At 36.1% G+C, this 13,423-nt stretch overlaps 1 protein-coding gene across 1 annotated transcript; it reads left to right on the forward strand.

Moving 5' to 3' along the window:
• The first annotated feature begins 1,208 nt into the window (after window positions 1–1,208).
• On the forward strand, window positions 1,209–12,825 carry atmin (ATM interactor). The gene is made up of 4 exons (XM_041222214.1): window positions 1,209–1,471; window positions 5,333–5,461; window positions 5,997–6,196; window positions 8,559–12,825. Exons 1-4 carry the CDS (start codon window positions 1,229–1,231, stop codon window positions 10,315–10,317), a joined length of 2,331 nt encoding a protein of 776 aa, XP_041078148.1. The 5' UTR covers window positions 1,209–1,228; the 3' UTR covers window positions 10,318–12,825.
• The last annotated feature ends 598 nt before the right edge of the window (window positions 12,826–13,423 follow it).

Consider the following 13,423-nt stretch of genomic DNA (forward strand, 5'->3'; position numbering starts at 1 on the left):
CGACTTCAGTGGGCAAATGCTCACCTTCGATAGCCACTGGCACGCTGGAGAAGTGTGCTCTTCATGGATGAATCCCGGTTTCTACTGTACCGGGTAGATGACAGACAGCGTATATGGCATCGTGTGGATGAGCAGTTTGCTGATGTCAACGTTGTGAATAGAGTGCCCCATGGTGGGTGTGAGGTTATGGTATGGCAGGCATAAACTACGGACAACAAACACAATTGTGTTTTATTGATGGCAATTTGAATGCACAGAGGTACTGTGACGAGATCCTGAGGCCCATTGTGGTGCCATTCATCCGCCGCCATCACCTCATGTTTCAGCATGATAATGCACGGCCCCATGTCACAAGGATCTGTACACAATTCCTGGAAGCTGAAAATGTCCCAGTTCTTCCATGGCCTGCATACTCACCAGACATGTCACCCATTGAGCATGTTTGGGATGCTCTGGATCCATGTGCACGACAGCGTGATCCAGTTCCCGCCAATGTAGAGCAACTTCGCACAGCCATTGAAGAGTAGTGGGACAACATTTCACAGACCACAATCAACAGCCTGATCAACTCTATGTGAAGGAGATGTGTCGTGCTGCTTGAGGCAAATGGTGGTCACACCAGACACTCAGGTTTTCTGATCCACGCCGCTACCTTTTTTTTTTTTTAAGGTATCTGACCAACAGATGCATATCTGTATTCCCAGTCATGTGAAATCCATAGATTAGGGCCTAATGAATTTATTTTAATTGACTGGTTTCCTTATATGAACTGTAACTCAGTAAAATCTTTGAAATTGTTGCATGTTGAGTTTATATTTTTGTTCAATGTGTGTGTGTGTCTATATATATATATATATATATATATATATATATATATATATATATATATATATATATATATAAATAAAAATAAAAATAATAGTATATATATATATATATATATATATATATATATATATATATATATATATATATATATATATATATACACATAATATACACACATACACACTATAATTATTTTTTTTATTCAACATATTTATATTGCTATATACATTCCACTGCAAAATTGCATTTTCCACGATTCGATTTATTACAATAGTGGAAGAGTCATAATATGGCAAGCCCTTATTGATAGCACGTGTTCTGAGCCGGTTGTTAAGAATGGTCCACCGGAAGTGAGTAAGTGTTTTGCTGTTACTGTTTTGGCTGGCTCAGTAATAGAAACATGGCTGCCTCTGCACCAAGCCGCAGAGGAGCACATCTACAACGCAGTAACACGACTGATATTAATCCCAACAATGCAGAAAGCCGGGAGCCTCCGCAGCCATGGGAAATGATAAAACCCTCAATCACGGAGCTTACCAAAGAGGTACGGACAAATATCCTCTGCACCGTAGAAGGATGTGGAAAGATCTTGCCAAATACCCCTGCCCTCAACATGCACCTCGTCAAGTCACACCGGATTCAGGTAAATTGATATTTTAAACTAAACAAAAAGTTTATGTTATGTAACTTCAGTCTCCCTACCAGAGAGCTATCTGGTAATTGGCCTGTAGAGAAAAAACAAACAAACAAACGTGTTATCATAAATACGCAAGTCACTGTAGTAGATTTGGTTGCTAACGCAGTCATTTGTTTTTCCATGCATTTCTTTCTGTTTTGGAAACTATTCACTTAGTAATCATTGATTTTTTTATGGAAATATATACACCAACCTGTAGTTCTGTACTTGGTATATTTTGTTGTTACTCTGGTGTTTTTTTAATTGCATATCAAGTTGTATATTTTGTTTGACAACATGTTTAAAACTCATTGTGACAACAGTGCTTCATAATTAAACGTTCGATTCAAATTGAGTATAATATTCCTAAATCTGCAGAAAAAAAACAAACAAAAAAAACATTAAAAGGTCATAGCTATTCTAATAGTCATTCAATAATTTAATAACTCCCATTGCATTTTGATTTGAATTGTAACCAGGGTGCGACTTGTCTAATTTCCAGTGGGGAGGATCAAATAAACAAACGACAAAACATCCTGGCAAGCCTTGCTACGTTTGTAGTGCACAATTGCCAAACGCGATTTGCCTTCCTTGTCTCAAATCGAGCCTGCCTACACAGCCTCCGATTAATACTGCCTGCTCTTCAAGCCCCTGAGCTCTCCGGTAATAGTGCCGGTACACACGGGGAAGAGATCTGCATCGTTACTTTCATTTACCTTGCTGTAGCTGCCACCGTCACGCCTTTTTCCCCACTCTGGACAGCGGGTAACAGTCTTTTTAGAAGAAAAAAAAAAAAAACGTACCATTTGATTTTTGGTGTTCTCTCATGATTTTTTTTTTTTCTCATAGCATGGTTGCACTTAAGATACAAAATAATACAAAAAAAATAAAATAAATGTTAATACAATATGCTACAGATCTTAAGGTCTGACATGTTTAGATAGAGCTATTTGAAGTAAAAAATGCAGCATACATCTATCATTTTAAATATCAGGTTTTTAAAATTTCCCTAAAAGTCATTGTATATTCAAAAAATTTTATGGGGGTTCAGTGGGTGCATTTATCACCCCCTGGGATGACAACTGAAAGTGCAGTCTCAGGGATAAAAAAAAAACAGGGATTGTAGCTTTTAGTGCAGTACAGTTTCAGTTCTTCTTAACCTTAAGAGTTCTAATGGCTTTTTATTTATAAGATTACAAAAACAAAACGTCAACACAATAAAGTATATATCCAAAGTACTATAGAAAACATGGCTGGTTTCATTTACCATAACCTTATTAATCTTTCACTGCCTAATGTTACCTTAATTAATAATGTTGTCCAACGCAGGTGCTTGAGGAGTGAAACCAGCTGATGTACTATATCAAAGAAGTAGCTGCACATACAATTTTAATTCTTTTATATAAATAAAATCTCCCTTCCTATGTGTGCAGTTTGCAATCCTTTGGAATGATTCTGGATTCAGTTGCTCCAGGACACTGCCATGTTTCATTAAGTCTGCCTTCACCTGGTGCTGAGCTTGAATGGAGATGGAACAACTTTGCTCACTCCATTGAAATCATGTTTGGTGAAAATGATAGTCATCTGCATTTATGATCCTCCAAATCAGTGTTTTCACTGAAATGAATATATGTATACTTTACAATGTGATCCTGCATTTTGGATTGCTCCTACATTGTTTATATGGCGACCCCCTTGAATGCCTCCACACATTGTAACCATGTGTTGTATTACTTCCAATAATGAGTCTTTGTGCTACTGTTAAACAGTAGAGACCATTGAGAATCTAAAAAAAAAAGTGGTACAGTTATGAAGATTAATTTATAAAGATGTATTTGTCCAATAGACTGTGAAGGGTACAATTCCAACCTCTTTGTGCTTGTAAATGAAAGCAGTCAAAGTTAACAAGATCCCACAATCCTTTCCTTGTTTACAGAGACCGTGATTTCAAAAGCACTCTCTTCCCCCAGAGCTCGAATGATGCATTTTTTTATTAATTCAGAACACAATATTAAATCATTTTGTGATGATATATGCAGTGATAATAAAGGTTTGATTTTATCCTTGAATAGCAGCTTTGATCTATAATTCTTGCACAAGTCAAGGGTTCAGCTGTTTGGGCCTAATCCAAAAATAATTACTATAAATCATAATGTCCATCTAAGTCAATCAAAATGCTTCCCCTGCATTTCTGTACATCTTAGTTTGTCATGTAATGGCTTTTGGAGCATGAAAAGTAATTGTCACATTCTCATGGAAAGATGTGCTTGGACTTTAGATTAATTAGATTGGGTTGCAAGCCACGTAGCTCATGAACATTTCTCATTTTTTACAAATTTGTATGAAAGAAAGACTGTACTTGGATAATTTAAAGTGGGAATGAGGCTTGGAATTGAAATGACTGGCAAGAGTGCCATAGACCTTGAATCGTATTAACTGCTTTCTCACTGACCTTGGGCAAGTGAATGTTGCAGTAATACTACACTGGGCAAACATTTAAAGCCAAACCCCACCAGTGTTATTGTTCATTTTGAAACCTATACCAAAGTAAATAGTTTTTAGTAGCACCCTATAAGCAGGCTGTATCTGATGACAGTGCATGCAGCCGTAACCACATTGTCAAAGGCAATAAGGTTAGCCGAGATGAGCCACATTTGGAATTGAATATGTTGTTAATCTTTCTTTGCTACATCCTAGTATTGTGCCTTGGACCTCCTACTAAATTACTGTCGTGACAGGGGCTGTTTTAATTAATTATCAATGCAATGTGGTCTGCTTATTGTTCCTTGAGTATAGCTAACCTGATATTCACTGACAAAACTGAGCATTTGTTTTGTTATTCTCCATTGGTGCTTTTAAGGCTACAGAATCAATGTGGCCTGCAAATCGGGTCAAGCAAAAAATAACGTAGTGGATATATGGCTATAGTTTTATTTACTTATGTATTTATTAATTTGATATTAATTATGTAAAGCTAACTCTTAAGTAACTAATACTCATTAGCTGCTGTTTTCCTCAATTAGGAGAGTAAGATGTATGATGCAGCAAATATGTCATAAAAATGTAATGTACTGTATATCTGAGAGGACATATGTACTTTACCATTATGTGTACACTAGGCTTATATGATTTTAAATCATATAAGACTAGATTAAATTCAATCAAATTTGTTATTTGTAAGACGTTCCTGGTGTATCTTCTGACTAATACACTGTAAATCTCTGTTGTAAAATAGTGCTTCATGAATGATTGAAATGTGAAATAATTAGGGAGCACTGCAATTTTAAGATTGAAGTATTTATCCTAACCATATAGAAATGGTTCAGATTTCTCCCTTGATCTTTCATGGGGATGTGTACAGTAGGTTCCCAGAAGTCATAAGTGATTGACTGAACTGTTAAGTGCTATAAAATTCAACAGGCCTATATTTTGCATGCCCTTACAAGGAGTTATTCTGTGCTGTGAATATCTTAAACGCCTACTTTTTCCTACTACTGTTGATTATGAATTTTAAAGAAAACTGCTGACAGTGATACATTTTTAGGCAGAAGCTTGTTTGATTTTTAAATTTCATCTGTGACGTTCAGTACTATTTTTTCAACTTTGATTTTATAAATGCAGTAAACAATACATAAGCCTTTATAACCTTTTATTTTAAACTACTGTATCAGTATAAAGGGCTTTAATTAAATACAAAAACATAATTCACCATTTTGTAAAACCCTAAACACTTCTTTTTGAAACTGAAATTCATTGACCTGTGTTGACAGCAGTAACGTATGGCTGTTGTGAGGGATGTAACTTGCTTCCCCTTTAATTGTGTTCCAGGACGGCATGGTCAATCCAACTGTGCGAAAGAAAGATATAAAGGCATCGCAGAAACTTTACTGCTGTCCAATAGAAGGATGCCCAAGAGGACCCAGCAGACCTTTCTCACAGTTTTCTCTGGTTAAACAGGTATTTAAACACTACTGTATAGTTCTACAAAAGAAGCTGTAACACTGCTATGCAACCTGTGTTGTTTTCAGGATAAACACTTGGGTTAGGTTGTGATTATGCCACCAAACGAAGGCTATGCCCAGAGCTTTTAGTCTGTGTAAAGTCTTTTAGAATAAGATGCTTAACTAAGAGAAACCTTTTTTTTTTTTTTAGTTCAAGTTCTCAGCACCAGCAATTTGTTTTTAAGAAAAAAATGTTGCTGCACAAATCTAAATTAATCTTTGCCAATTATGTAGATTTTCTTAGTGAATTGCATACTGGATTTTTCAAGCACTGTATTGCAAGATTTCAGTTTGAGTATAATTCTTACCAGCTAGCTATACCAATACTATTTATTAATATACTTATTCTTGGAAATATGTATTTTTTTCTTTAATTGCATTGTAGTTGAAAAAAACATTTTACTACTTGTAGAACACCAACCATAAGTTATGTTATGACTTCTGTATCCTTTGCAATCACATGTAAGCAATAAGTTTTCTCCTTCTGGCAGCATTTTATGAAGATGCACGCTGAAAAGAAATACAAATGTGCCAAGTGCAGTAACTGTTATAGCACTGAGTGGGACTTGAAACGGCATTCGGAGGACTGTGGGAAGACATACCGGTGCACGTGTGGATGCCCCTATGCCTGTAGGGCAGCATTGTTGTCACATATCTACAGGACAGGGCATGAGATCCCTGCAGAACACAGGTCAGTATAACCAGGTTTTTCCTCCTGTTGTCTTTGGTCCGAAAGTCATGTGGCATCTCGGTCAGTCTAATTAATACACATGAACCCCTCGTATCTTTTTGAGCACCAAGAGGTTGTAGAGGATTTAAAGTGTTGCAGAACACCCTGTAATGTTTAGAAGAAATAGTGTTACCGTTGCTGTGTCCCGTGATTTTTATTGCTTCACACATTTTTACATATCGAGAGAACCATTTTTTGGATATTTCAAATGTTCAATTTACAGCAGGGTTGAGGATTCTTCTTTTTTTATAAGCTACTTTTTGGTTGTATGAAATACTTCTGTTGCTCTCCATTTAGGGCAGGGGTGTCAAACTCAGCTCCTGGAGGGCTGCAGTGTCTTCTGGCTTTCGTTCCATCCAAGCTGTCAAGTATTTAATTGGTCTAATTATTTGGACACATTTAACACTTCTCTTCAGGCCTCAAAGTGTTTCATAGTTAGTGTACCTTGAATCAAGTGCATTTTTAAAACCATGAACTGTAAAAGAACTTAAATATTAAATATGTCAAATTCAACAAATAATTAGGTCAGTTATGTTAATTGAGAGCTGAAGTTGGAGTGAAAATCAGAAGACCCTGCGGCCCTTGGATTGGAGTTTGACACCCCTGATTTAGGAGAACATCGCCATTCCTAACTTGTGTTTAGCCCTAATTCCAAGGCAATTTGTGAGCTAAATGCCAGTCTGCCAAGGTTTTTAAATGGCTTTAAAAAAAAGATTAAGAGTTTTTGACGATTTGATAATGAGGGCTGTATTTATGTTTCTTTGATGATGCTTGCACTCGCTAGTCATCTTTTCTGCTAGTGCTAAATTAATTCAATTTTGATTCGGTAGGGTCATTTGGAATATGACTTATACGATGTACACAACCCTGTGCATAAGAGCAGCTGATAGCAGCTTAAAAAATAAATACATTCTGTAATTATTCTTCAGGTGTGATTAGCTCATTTATCATTTAACTTGGTAATGATATTCATTTGCACAGTACAGTACTTGTGTAGTATTGGCAGTTTTCATATAAATATTGTGAATTCATGCAACAAAGTGAAAATATTTTAGGGATTTTTGATTATCAAAACCTGCAGTTAAATGGTATTGAATAAAATGTTTACTGTAGTTTTATATAGCAAGCCCAAAAAAAAAAAAAAAAATTAAAAGCTCAAGTGAAATGGATTATGTGCAGGCTGCAGAACGGAAATCTATTTAGGATTACGACTCCTAATTTAGAGCTTCTGCCCTCATCTGGTTTCTGTCATAGGTCAGGTATTCTAATAAGGTTATTGGTTGACTAAAGTAATTTTGGAGAATTAATTTTTTTTCATGTGTTGGATATGCGTACGGCTTCAGATTTTAAGCAACAACAAAAAAAAAAAAAAACTAACCATGAGGGAAGCTTGTATGTGTCTGTAATTTCACTGCCACTATTTAAGATGGCAACTTCATATTTTCAGTGTTGGAAACTCCTGGAAAAATCTAACGGCACACTTGACTTTGTCCTGTGACCTAAGATTACCACCATATTGGGATCATATGACCTGTTTGGTTTTCTGACAATAAGGACCGAATGCTTTGAGATACTACTTTCCTACTCAGTAAACAGTTGTGTTCTCTCACCTAATTTGATTGTAGGTGTTGTATAAAAAAAAAAAAAAAAAAAAAAATAACCCTTTTGTGCACAGTGTCAAAGACTTTTATCACAAACCATTTGAGGTAGTGACTTTATTTTTACAGGGTTACATAAACCCTGACTGTTCAATGTGTTGATGTCCATGACATTGACCTATGACCCAATAAGACTGCCATATTGAGGTTATGCGTTTTTTTTGTAAGCTTCTTTTGCATAAAGACACTAGGGTTAATGTTTGATACACAAACGTTTGATTTTCTTACTGAAGTTCCTTACCCCTTTCATGCCACCTCTGACCATATGAATTATATAAACAACATGCTTTGGTACATTGCCTTCATTTTTGGTACCCGGCTGTATTCTGTTATTTCATTCTTTACAGTTGTGTCCAGTACTTGGAGTATTAAACATTTCAGGATCTTTTTACATATCCATTCATCTTTGTTTTATTTTTGTACACAAAAGCTCTTGTTTTCAAGCTGAGGTTGACTGTAGTAACCCCACTTAATCTTGTAGAAGTCCTTGCTGTGTCAGGCCAGTGATAAAACCCTGCTTGAAAAAGTAGTCATTTATAGTCCAGCTTGGATTTTTATTATAGTAAATCATGAATTTCACTGGCTATATATTTGGAACTGGCTTTACATGGTTAAAAAACACATCTATGTACTGTTGTAGGCTAAACCTGTATTTTTTTTTGTAGATATCCACCAGTTAAAAAGAGAAAGATGGAAGGGTCATTAAGTGGAGCAACAAAACAAAGACCCAACGACCAGATGTTTCAAATTGTCAGCATAGAACAAGAGCTGTCGGAGGTTTATGTGGCATCAAGTGGTCCCTGCCAATCCACTGTTGGGAACTCAAACCCTACACCAAATAAAACTATTCAGAAGCTTCTCTTGCCAAAGCCCAGAGTAGCCTTGGTGAAAATCCCTGTGATGCAGTTTGCCCATGTGCCAATCATTGTATCCTCAGCGGACCACTCAATCAAGCCAGTTGTAGTGGCAGTTGACAATCAAGGATCTGTAATAAGCACTGTGCATCTCCTTCCCCAGTCAATGGGAACTTTGGACACAAAAGCTTTGACCTTCAGAGATACCATGCCTATGTCGAGATTGGCCCTGGAACCTGTCAGTACTGGAGTGCAAGTGAATCTGGAAGCTATGGCTTCCAACCATAACATTTTTACAGAAATGGGTCATAGGAATAAGAGCATTTCTACAAACATTCAGACCGATATATCATACCTTTCAAAGGGCTCCACACAAGCAAGTTTTTGCCCCATCAGTGATTCATCTGTGTCATCTTGTGCCCAAACAGATATAAGTGTTAGTGCTCAGGTGCTGTTGCCCATCAATGTACAGACCCAGACGTTTCCCTCTCCCTACAAAATTACTTCTTCCATAGGTGCCCAGACTGACGCTTTTGGCCAAACCTATTACCCCTCCTATGCTGTTACCAGAAAAACCCAAACAAACGCTAATCTAAGCGCTATGGAATGCAGAGAGCAGCAAATGGACCAAGCTGTAATGTGCGCAGACATTTTTGAGAACGACTCCTCTTACAGTGTCTCGACACAAACCAGTTTAAAAAGCAACTGCTTAACAGAGAATGTGAACCAACACTTGACTTCCAGTAGCAACCCCAATCTTTTTGATGAGAAATCAGTTGGTATTATGTGCTTCAGTGCACAGACATCTTTGCTCCCACAGCACCCTGTGGCAGACAATCAAACACAAACAATGAATTTATTCAGCGATCTTGAAAACATTCTATCAGATAGCATGACTGGTCACTCCCTGGACAACCGTGGCCCATTGTCAGATGCCAGCACAAGCTCTGAAATTGGCTTGACATCTGTCCAGGAACAAAATACAGGAATTGACTTTGACTTTGAGGAGTTCTTGAATGCAGCTCACACACAGACTCAAACTGAGGAGAGTGAATTAGGCACTTTAAACTCTGAGCCAGTCTTAGAATCTCTTGACATTGAAACTCAGACAGATTTTTTGTTCTTTGATGATCATGCTCCCAATTACAATAGCAGAGTTCAGTCAAACTACTTGGGGCTTGACACCCAGACACAAACTGACCTAAATTTTCTTTTGGACACCAGCAGTCACATACCACTGGGCAATTTTCTGAAACAATCAAGTTTTTCTATGAGCATGGAATCCTCTGATACAGAAACACAGACTGAGGTTCATCCAGCTCTTCGGTGTAACACCACCCATGAAAGCCAAGTGAAGTCAAACAGCACTGAGACCCAGACTATAACTAGCTGCTTTGGAAGCTTGGGAAACTTGTTCTTAACCAGCAATGAGACCCAAACTGTTATGGATGACTTTCTGGTGGCTGATGTTGCTTGGAACACCCTGGAATCCCATTTCAGTTCAGTAGAAACTCAGACATGTGAGGAACTCTCTTCACTCTTTCATCACTCTGACAGAACCAACAATTGAATCTAGCAGCTGTGATCCACTGAACTTCTTGGTGACTTGTAAAGTTGACTTACCGTGAACTGATGAACTGATTGATAGAACTACCGGTACAAAACCAGATCAGTATCTATTCATTGTGTAAAAGGCTATACAGTTCTGGCAAAGAGATAGTAAACAATTTCATAACTAACATGGACATTTTGCCACATTTCTATTATTGTACTGTATTTATGATTGAACTAGTAGTCAAGCTCAGTACTGCACTAACCCAAAAATGTTTATGGTTAAAGTTTTTCTATAGATCTCATTCTACAACTGGCAACTAAACCTACTGGAGTTAAGTAGGACTGAAGCAGCTACACATTCCCCACACCTTCAGCCTGTCTGTGCCTGCTATTCAATCACCGGCATCTTTGGCCATATCTGGTGTCGAAAGGTATCTTAAGGTCCGATTTCTGCCCCTCACGAGCTAATGCATGTGTTCCAGCCACTCCTTGTTTCCCGTCTTGCTATGCAAGACAAGTTCAGCTCATACACAGTTATACTGCTTTGTACCGTATGTTCAGTTACTACAACCCCATACATTGTTAAACATTATTGTTGCTTCATGTTGCCTAATCACTTCATTTGCTGTAAGTTCTTAATAATCTTGATGTATACTAAATACTTGCTACTACTAATATTAAGAACATGTATCTGCTTTGGTGAGAAGGTATTTCCACTGTAGAATATGATCCTGAAAATTTCTTTTTGCCAGTGCTGTATTTACAAGTAATATACTGAGGGATTGTATTTCTGATTTAAGATATGGTAATAAGTTATTGATTTCAGCACTAGAAAAAAAGACACCATAGAAAATACATAAACAAGTAATTTGTGTTTTTCAGCAGTACTACCACTGTGAACACAAACTGACCTGCTGATAGATTTCTATTTATTCATTTTGCACATATTGTATTGCAAACTGTTAAATTGAACATTTCTATAAGCACTAATTTCCAACCACAACCATGCATGTTATTCAAGCCTCAGTTGAAACCTATATTTTATGTATTCATCAGAAAAGAATACAGTGTGCACTTTATTTTTACCAGTATACCTGTTATGTGTTCAATGCATTTCAAAGATGCTATAAGGTTGTTCTAATATGTAGCATTTGCTTACAGTATTCACTATATGAATGGCTGTGCAGGAAAGCTGGTAATGCTCTTACATAATACTCATGGCTGTTTGTTTTTTTTAAGAAGTAGGTTCAAATGCAGGGCAGTAACAAACAAAACAGAAGAAAATGAAGACACATTTTCAAGAATGGTATGAGGGCACAACTCCTTGTATGTTTTAAAAAAAAAAAAAGCAGTAAACAAAAGCTGCTTGAGACCAGAGAGAAGTCAAAACTAAACAAAACCTTAGCAATCTATAGCTGTATTTTATACTCTTGCTGAGTTGCAAGTGTTTGCATTCTGTATCATGTACACACTTCTCTTATAAAATAGAAATATGCTAAGTCTTGTTGTTTTAATTCACTTGTAAACTATAGATCATTTACCTATACTTTAATGTTTACAATATGCCTTTTTGTATAAGGGGATTCAGCATCTTAGCATTAGGCCTACTATTTGAAAAGCCTTTTTATAATACAATACCATAATATTACAAGCAGATGTAGTTACACATTACAATCTACAAGAGTCCATTATACAAAAGTCTATTATCAAATGTAAACTTTGTGTTTTTAAAGCAAGCTTGCAGTAGTTTTCGCTCTTGCAATGTAGTAAATCCGTGTTACTTTTAGGCTGCAGGTCAACTATCCAAGTCAGTCAGACTCTTCCCAATCCCTATTAGTCTGGTTACTAGATGCTGCACTGTACTTTTCTATGAGTTTCTGGTTTTTTATATGCAACCACAACTCATTTCTGTAGAATGTTGCCATTCAAATAACATGTTCCCATTTAATCATTATAAAAGCTTTGTAAGTAACTAAGTACTTTCCAGATGTTGACTGGATGTCACTAATGCTATGCAGTACCACACACAGCATGATATATATATATATATATATATATATATATATATATATATATATATATATATATATATATATATATATATATATATATATATATAATTTGTAGACTACATGATTGTTTAATTGCTGTGCATGTGGAAAAAAGCAGGGAAACTTTAGTTTAAAGAAAAAGACATGCTGTACACAGCTACCATTGACACTTGTGTACATATTTTTTTCTTGTATATAACCATAAACATATAATACTAAAGTAGGTGGTTGAAAGTGTAAAACTACTGTGTGTATTGTAAGTGCTTTGTCCTCCTATGGGGGAAAAAAAATGCATGCAGATGTTTTTGTCAAGATTTTTTTTTTTTTTTGTTGTTGCATTTCAGTTGCCAAAATTTGATTTGACAGAATTTTTGAAGTAATGTATTTGTTTTTACTTTTGAAACATTCAAGATCCAGTTGTCTAAGCTATGCAGTTCAGTTGCACAAAATAAAAATGCATTTTTTTTGGGTCACTTTTTTGTGTGTTTTTCTTTGAACCAGTACAGTATTTACAAATAGAATGGTTTATTCAAACTGGTGTCATTTGACTTTGAGACGGTTGCAGGTACGCAGTAGCTTCACGTCAGATGAATGAAGCCGTACATTCAATACAAAACAAAGGTGTATTGACGTTTATAATCTAGATCTTTGTCATTGCAGTATGAGCAATTCTCAAGCATTGTAAAAGTGATGAGAATCTACATTAGGCCATGGTACTAAGCACAAGCTTAATTAAACAGTCCTGAATATACAGTAACAAAAAGCTTTCAGCCACTTAGATTTTTAAAAAGCATACAGGGCACTACATTTGTTGTTTTTAGATGACAATGTCTGATAAATGGAAGAAAACAAAATAAGATTCGACTCCACTTGCACAGAACTTTATCAAAGTTATTCATCTACATACAAACATTGCCTACATAGCAGGCTGTAAAAAAAAAAAAAAAAAAAAAAAAACCCATAGAATTAAATACACCAATGTAGTTCCTAGAATAATGACATTTGTTGACTGATATTTTGGTATACAGTAGCCAGGATATATATTCTGCCAATTTTTTATACGCTTTATCT

Source organism: Polyodon spathula, chromosome 21 (assembly GCF_017654505.1).
Source record: "Polyodon spathula isolate WHYD16114869_AA chromosome 21, ASM1765450v1, whole genome shotgun sequence".
Taxonomy (NCBI): domain Eukaryota; kingdom Metazoa; phylum Chordata; class Actinopteri; order Acipenseriformes; family Polyodontidae; genus Polyodon; species Polyodon spathula.